This window comes from Glandiceps talaboti, chromosome 12 (genome assembly GCF_964340395.1).
Source record: "Glandiceps talaboti chromosome 12, keGlaTala1.1, whole genome shotgun sequence".
NCBI lineage: Eukaryota > Metazoa > Hemichordata > Enteropneusta > Spengelidae > Glandiceps > Glandiceps talaboti.
The window spans coordinates 13,151,664-13,160,517 of record NC_135560.1 but is presented as its reverse complement, the minus strand read 5'-3'; the positions used below and the strand labels follow the sequence as shown (position 1 = coordinate 13,160,517).

Sequence of the window (8,854 nt, the reverse complement as noted above, 5' to 3'; positions counted from 1 at the left end):
CTGCCAAAAGCAAGCGAGTAGAAGCATACTAACATATCATATATAAATGATTCCATCTTTGGTTGCACAGCCATACAAAATTAGATAATCACACTATTATAATGCTATGAAATGCTTATTGCAATATCTACATTTTGTGCCAAATTTGAATGAAATAATTTTAAGAATGCCAGAGAAAAACTTTGCATCGTGGCCAAATGGATGACTAGAACTCATAATGATAGACCCATGAGTGTCATTCCCCACATGGACAAGGAAGAGATGTGGAAAACTTCCATTTAGAAAATGTTAATATGGTGCTGATAAGGAATCAATTAATCAATGCAGTGCTATTTAACATAGACCCTAGAATGCTAGATCTATGGAAATATACAAGGTGAAGCTGGATAACATTTACTGAAATCAGTTCTACAGTGAATCTATTTAATCCTGTTCACTGCTCTGTGATGACCTTAGCTACTGTATGATGTGATTGTCAAGGCAGTATACTTTACATCAGCTGCTGCAGCATTCTATCTGTTCAACTCAGCTGTGACCAAGTTTTCACAGACTAGCGGATACTCTGTTTGGACGAGGTTGTCTTGGCTCTAGCTCCAAGGATAGTGCATACAACTCATCGTCATCCATAATATGGTCTGTGTCCAGAAGATAATTTATTATCTAATATTACAAGGAAATGAAATGAAATTAACATAATTGATTTCTACTATATTTTAGTATTTCATTTAGATTTTAAAACCACAGATCAGTTTCTTTGTGCGAAGTTGAATCTTCTGTAATACCTGTGTCTACATTTTGAACACTTTGTTGTGTTTTTTACTTTCTGAGATATTGCACATTAAGTTGTGGATTTCTGTCAAAAATGGCCGAATTGATGACATAATGACTACAGCAATACTGATCCTAAGTTCAGTTGTGGTAAAATATGTGTAAATAAAAAGACCACAGTATATTCAACTTACCCTTCTATCTGAATCTATTTTGTACGGTGTTTGCTGAAAATGGCGAATTTCTCTAATCACATGTGCTATCTACAGAGAAAACAAAAGATGGTATATATATATAGTTAATATCAAATAGAGATGAAAGAAATACTTCTGCTAAACAAACTAAATGTAGTAACAAAGGCGTAATATCAAATTATTGTACATCAGTGTCTATAATGCCTGAAGTATGCTGAACATTGAATGTGATTGAACGTTTGATTGCAAGACACTTTTCTAATAGCATTTTCTAACACACTGTCACATACATACCATTCTCATTTTTGAGAAATTGACTAATCCTTCTTCTGTGATATTAGGTGTTCCATCTTCAATGAATGCTAGATCTGTTAGATAAAACCCCAAGTATGGTATACATGGTGGGTCAATCCTACAAGAAAACAAAATGAACATGACTTAAAGTAAGACACTTTCAATTTAGCTTGATCATTGCATTAAATGGTACAATATCGAAATAATATGATATAGAATATTCTACAATATGCAAATATGACACAATGATACAAACAGTATTTGATGATTTTCACTTGTAATAACAGTTTATATCAGCATAATATGGGCCACTGGCTCAAATATTAATACAATATACAATTCATTAAGTTGCATAAATAGTTCATAGTGCCTATACAATATACTATGGTGAACAAATCCAAATAATTTTTTACAAAGTACAAACACCTATATTTGATCAATTAATGAGTAGTTGCAGTTCGTCTTTAACTTTAAAGGTATGAAACAAAAATAAAGCTAGATTCCTATTAATTTTGTCATCCTTCGATTCCATCAACTGGTTAAATTGGTAAAATGAAGGTGATTTTCACTTGTTGCATCCTATGAATGGCTATTAAAAATAACATGCAATGTAAATAATGTTTAACAGATAAAAACATTATATTCAAACATTTAGGCATGCACACACATGTTGGGCATGCATCAGATAATCTTTTAACAATGACTCACCTATGTAATGCTTCTCTCATGTTCTTGAATCTTCCTTCTGAAGAGACAACTATCTGCAACCTTTCCAGCATTGCTTTGGTCTGTAGTAGTTGCAAAAAAAAGTACATTGAATATCTTTTAACACCTCTTGACTTTATCTACATTACTATTTCTAAAAGATGTAACTGGAAACTGCTCTACAAATAATAAACTTTAGTTGTTAATCTCTGAGAAGTTTCCATCTATCTTTTAATCATAATAAACTGCTAAATCCTTTTTGACATACAATTTTTTGCTAATAAAATAGTGTCTGCGTGTGTGTTCATAATTGACAATTTCACTAAATCCATTTGTAAGGAATTTCTAAATATATACAATATACTGTACATGCCTAGGGTACATATATTCATTCCAAACTGTAATCGCTAGTAGGGTCTGTCAGGCTTTTAAAGTAAATCTTTGTGCATCAGATCAAAAAATTTATTATCTTATTTTTTTCGGGGGGGGGGGGGGGGGGGGGATTCCAAATTTGATTAGAGAATGAGAAATTTATAAATATAAATACTTTTTAATGGCATTTACCTGTTTAGAGACCTTATCCCAAGCTTTCCTGAGTCTGTACACAGCACTATTCATTAAAGCTGATGTTATTTCTAGCACACCATTATAATTATGTATACATAAACATATATCAGCTACTGCTGCCCATTTCTCTATGGCACTTGCCCTTGCTTGTAAATTTGGTTGACGTATTATTTCAGATGCCACAAGTTTGCTGACCTGTGCAGAAAATATAAATGAAAGATATGTCATGCGTCACTTGGATGAACTTATAAGCACAAAGAACGAGTTAGTAATACCACTTAAAGACACATATTTATGATGATTAGATAGTCCCAATATTTTTCTTCATTTAGCCAAGTAAATTTGAGTGACCTAAGGGGCCTTGCTACTATGAGTGGAAGGCTAAGAGTGACATGATTCTGAGGTCATGAAGATATTCTGTCTAAATTGAAGAAAAATAGCAAAGGATCATATAAATATACATACATAATTTTAAGGAGAAATGGTGAAATTAATTATGACTACGACTGTATTGACTCATATTTCAAGCATCACAGTACCAATGGTGTAGACAACTGTTGACAATGACACAGACATGTAGAACAACCAGGACATAAATTCTGTAGTTTCCATTCAACTTGGCTTGCATGTGGCATTCAATAATACAATTGTGTAATCTACATTCATCAACTAACCTCATTAAAACGTTTAGTCACAGCCATGATGTAGGGTGCTTTGGTAGCCTTGTCAGATTTCATCCATGACTGACTCAAAAATTCTCTGTAAATGTACAAACAATCATGTTATGATATAGTGAGCTATTTACTAGTCTGAGTGTCTTTATGTAAGAGTTCCTCTTTCGACATTTCATTCAAATGAAATTGAATCAAGTGTGCAATAAATTAAAGTGGCCATATGGATGAGAATTGGGTATTTATTTTAGATTTTTAATTTATAAAACAATTTTACAATGACTTCCTATTTGAAATATCAAAAGAAAACAACATATGGCAAGTCTGGTTTTGTATCTCAATACATTGCAAAAAGCTAAATCATGTGTAAAAAGGTTTGTTAGTGTACATACAATCTTTTGTAATTTTTTGTGTGACAAACAAAGTCTTGGCATATGTTGTTTCACATTGATTCTTGAAGTAGGAAGCCATGATAAATTGTTATATAAATTAAAAATCCAAAATAAATACCCAATTCTCATCCATATGGCCACTTTAAGTGGTCGCTTGCATGTGCATATAAATATTTAGAACTAAACAGCAGTATGTAACACTATTTGATTTCTTCTTTATCACATAACAGTAGTTCTTAATTTGATACAAGTGAATTTGTAGATTGTTTTATCAACATTCAAATTTTTAAAAAGTATTGAAACACTAATACTTGGTTTGAAATTTTGAGAAACCAAAACTGACCAATCCAGACATCTGATGAATAAGTCCACAGGTGTAGAAGAAAGCTTCTGAATCAGTTTCTTTTTCAGTGTTATCCATAAGTAGTACAGAAACAGGTTGGAATCACACCGTTGAGGGAGCTAATTTTTGGTTACAAACTCAAAAATAAATTTGACTTGATTTTTATCGTGCATAGAGCTACGAAATATATGTTTACCAATAGATGATGTAATATTGTTCAGGGTAAAAATGTTCCAGTTGCAACTAGTGCAGCTTTACAATAAAACTATTTGGAAGTTGAAACTTACTCATATGGTACAGCAATGAAGAGTTTATGGTCCAAATATGTCAGTTGTTCTGCTAAGTCTAGGGCAGCAGTAGAATCAAACATGTCATCAATGGCGACATAATTGACAGAAAGTGACAACAACTCATCTAAATTTAATCTCTTTGTGTCGCCTTGTGCCAACTCTTGTTGTAAAGTCCTGAAAGTAAATATGAGAATCAAGAAATGAGTTCCATCTGAGCTTTATATTTCTTTATTTATTGGTATTTTGACAAACTATAGTATGGAACCTATATGGTACCATTTTATTAATTTTTTGACTGGATAAATATGATTTCATGAAAGCTGAAGAATAATTTTACAAAATTAATGCTTATATATCTTCACATCTGGGCAATGTAACAAATTAATTTTGATTGTACCACTGATTATTAAAAGTTAAGACTTAAAAATGAAATGTTTTCATTGCCAGATTTTTTCTGAATAATAAACAGGAATATCCACCATCTTGAATAATTATGGGACTGATTTCATTTCATTATAAAACATAAATTAATCTCCGTTTTCAACAATCTGTCATCACAAAATAATTAACTTTTAATTAACAAGATCCTTGCCTGAGCCACTTAATATAATCCTTCAGATCATTACATTGTTAGTTTAAAACCGCAGGCAACCAAATATTTATCCAACAAATCCATTCACATACATTCTCAGTTTCCATTACAAATTGGTTACTTTTTTACTCTAGTCAACTTACCGTAGTACAATTGCAGCAGCTTTGTGTTCACTTGCAAGTAGGTTTCCATTAGCAACAATTTCTTCAAGGAATTCTAAGACCATTTCTCGAAGGTCTCCTTCACTGATGAAATCCTAATGAAAAACCACATCGGCCATTATTAGTTGAAATAGCAGTAACAATCATACTAGTTGCCAGGCATTTGTAACAAATGCAATCTTTTAGACTGAATCAACTTCACTGTAATGGTTTTCATACAATCTAATTAATTTGAGTACCCACTTATGGTCTCCCTTACCATACAATGCAAAGGTTTTCTGCATGGCCTTCTATGAATGCAAGATACTCAACTTCTCATTTCCTAAATACATAATCTAATTTTTACACTATTTATCAGCAGATGATTTATCATACCTCTTGACCATAGTCCTGCTCGAAAAGGAGATTCAATGGTTTGCATTAGCTCAACAGGTATGCTGTATCATTTCACTGACTTCAGCTCAATTTTGCCAAATAAATTACAAATGTGATGAAAATTGACCTAAAATCATCAACCTCATGAATTGTTCATATGGTGATGTCACCTCTAATTCTAATTACCTTACGTGAATTGTTTTCCATTTTAGCGCAATATTACAGCAGACAATAAAAGATGTCAACTCTCACCCAAAATTCTAAACCCACTGCACAATAATACAACAGACGATCAAAGATATCAACTCTAAACCAAAATTCTAAACCCACTGCACAATATTACAGAAGACGATAAAAGATACCATTTCTCGCCCAACATTCTAAACCCACTGTGCAATATTGCAGCAGATGATAAAAGATATCAACTCTCACCCAAAATTCTAAACCCATTGCCCAATATTACAGCAGATGATGATAAAAGATACCATTTCTCACCCAAAATTCTAAACCCATTGCCCAATATTACAGCAGACGATCAAAAATATCAACTCTAAACCAAAATTCTAAACCCACTGCACAATATTACAGAAGACGATAAAAGAAACCATTTCTCACCCAAAATTCTAAACCCATTGCACAATATTACAGCAGATGATAAAAGATATCAACTCTCACCCAAAATTCTAAACCCATTGTGCAATAACAGCAGGCAATAAAAGATATCAACTCTAAATCAAAAATCATAAACCCACTGCACAATATTACAGATGATAAAAGATACCATTTCTCACCCCAAATTCTAAACCCATTGCGCAATATTACAGCAGAGGATAAATTAAGATATCAACTCTCGCTCAAAATAATGGCTCATATTAAAATCATCTAATAATTGGAAATAATCAAAATTAATAAAAATGTCCTTTTTGTATTGTCTTTAATTTTATGCTTCATCATAGATACATGCTAAACAGTTATCAATGTTTAATGTAGTCAATGGTTTTTGTTATTTTGAACCTCAGCCATGGTAATTCTGCAAGGTTTTCTGATCTACTTAGCCAATTGAGTACTTGAATAGAAACCATTCAAAGTGTACTCAATAGGAAATGACATTTCATTTAACATAAATGCCATAAATCAAACCACATCAAATCAAATCAAATCTCATCAAATATTAAACAAACTATGCGTAATCTATTCTTTGTATGTGCATACATCTCAATGTACTCTTCTTTTGGAAAAGTATACTGACTAAAATTGAAGTAAACAAAATAATGTATTTGACCAGCTATTCATTCCTATTAAACTAAATTTATGCAGTTTGAGACTCGAAAGTTTACCTGTGAATATTTGGATACCCAATGCCGCATGACATTTATAACTCTCATTGTTGCAGCTGTGCTGATGACAGATTCTCTACGTTTCAAGCTGGGCTTCTTATCAATTGAACCTATATTGAAAGAGAAAAATTAATTATTATACTGTACACGGTAGTTTAATTGTGAAATGTGTCTCAGAAATAAACTGTTTAAACATTTGCCATTACTTTGCTGTTTAATACTCCAACCCATTCTCAGTTAATTTAAATCAATTTTTGAAATATATAGGTCAAAATATCAAAATTAAGCCACTTTAGAATCCAATATGGCCGCCAAATACTGTATTTACACTATGGTTGAAGAACAAATGGACCAGAAGCAGGCTTCAATATGGCAAAGTTGAAAGATTTTAAGAATTTTGATTCTCTGTGAAATTCTTCACTGCATGATCGAGGCGCGATTCTACCTAAATATATTTCATGAGGTGATCCGAGCTTACATGAAATCACACACTGCATAATCTTGTATTACTATGTTCACACCAGGGACTGTCTAGCAATTTATTCCATTGTAACTTTGATGACATTTGTTGAATAAAGCACAGTATCTCCTGACTATAAATCATTAATTCTCTTTCTATGGATGCATGTACAGGTTTTATGTTCAGTCTCATGCTCAAAAGACCACTTCTACATGTATACATAAATCACCCCTTTTGCACTGATAACAATTAGAATGATCTATTCTTTCTAACTTACATAGTGAACAACTAGTAAAATTGCCATTTGCAAATTTCTAATCAATCTTTTGACATAACCATAAGTACACAAAGAAAGCGGATGGAAACTTCAGGAATTTTCTTTTGAAATCTATATTTTGGTATATCCTTGAAAACTCTGTTATCTACATGTACAATGTATACACATATCTATAACATGTATCTATTATTAATATTGTATGAATGATTGAAGGAATGACTTTAGACAACTCACTGCCACTAGATGGTGTAGTGGCAGATGGATTAATTTTGTAGATAATTAAATTCAATATAATTTGTTGTTAATTCGCAACTTCTTTATTGCATTTCGCTTTCTTTTGTAATTTCTCTTTGCATAATGTATTCCTTTATTGTGCATTCCTGTGACCTTTAATTTTTGTCACAGCAAGCTGAGAATTTTATTTTTACGTGTTTGAAGAAAAATGACATAAATCTACGGGTCATATTTTTATATTCTTGTTATTTGAGATCACCCACCTGCCCTGTGATGTTTCAATGTTCCCTTGCTATACTTGCTGTCTCTAGGGTTACCAGCTGCAGCAGTAGCAACTGCAAAAGCAGTGGCTGCTGCTGATGTGCTGGAGCGGCGTTTGGATTGACGTGATGATGTCACAACAACTCCTGCTGTCACCGTGGTTGTAGGAGGGCCTTCACTTTGATACACACTATTTCTAGGCGACACATTTCCATCAGTGCTTCCTACAAGTTGACAAACATCTCACTCAAATCAAAGTTGTACTTGGACAGATTTAGATGCTGATAGTATTGTAGAGCAATTAACTATACTGAAACCCATCCTGTTATTTTGCTTTGAACAATTCCCCACTTGCCAATTACACTGTAGCACAACTGACTGTACACTGAAACCCATGGTATTACTTTACTTTGAACAATTCCCCACTTGCATTGTAGCACAACTGACTACACTGAAAAAATATGCTGTTAATAAGCAAGCAATAACTCCATATGCCTTCATTTGCAGATTTGATGAAAATAGTACTGGACATGTACTGGAGTTTACCAATATTCATACCTGTTTTTGCCCTCATACTTCCCTTACTATGTTTGGAGTGCCAGCACTCTCCAATATAATTGTTTTGAAAATCATTGGAAAAATCTCCACCAAATATTATATGCACCAGTTACATGGTTTTAGATTTCTGGCCTATTGACCTAAAATAACTTTTTAGGTCTAATTTGCATATCAGCGACCTAATCACTTTGCTTTGAACAGTTTCTGAATTTAACATCCACATTAACACCCCTATCAAGTACCAATGGCCAAAAGGTTTTGACTTCGAGTTTATCTACCAAAACACAAATGTTTCTCCTAATTTGCATCCCAAGAATTTATTCATGTAATGAACTGATAATTTTACATCTATAGACTCCAGGGATTATCAAAATC

The 8,854-nt window shown here is 32.7% G+C and overlaps 1 protein-coding gene across 1 annotated transcript in view; it reads right to left on the bottom strand.

The window, feature by feature from the left end:
• Positions 1 to 200: 200 nt before the first annotated feature.
• Positions 201 to 8,854, bottom strand: part of LOC144443246 (ras-specific guanine nucleotide-releasing factor 2-like) — a 71,147-nt gene continuing 62,493 nt past the window's right edge. The window contains exons 18-27 of the mRNA XM_078132667.1: positions 7,924 to 8,145; positions 6,690 to 6,799; positions 4,960 to 5,072; positions 4,222 to 4,398; positions 3,203 to 3,287; positions 2,526 to 2,723; positions 1,965 to 2,044; positions 1,257 to 1,374; positions 963 to 1,031; positions 201 to 660 (exon numbers count right to left, since the gene is read on the bottom strand). Of these exons, the coding sequence (XP_077988793.1) occupies positions 544 to 660; positions 963 to 1,031; positions 1,257 to 1,374; positions 1,965 to 2,044; positions 2,526 to 2,723; positions 3,203 to 3,287; positions 4,222 to 4,398; positions 4,960 to 5,072; positions 6,690 to 6,799; positions 7,924 to 8,145 (1,289 nt within the window). The 3' untranslated portion in view covers positions 201 to 543. The remainder of the gene's footprint in view (positions 661 to 962; positions 1,032 to 1,256; positions 1,375 to 1,964; positions 2,045 to 2,525; positions 2,724 to 3,202; positions 3,288 to 4,221; positions 4,399 to 4,959; positions 5,073 to 6,689; positions 6,800 to 7,923; positions 8,146 to 8,854) is intronic.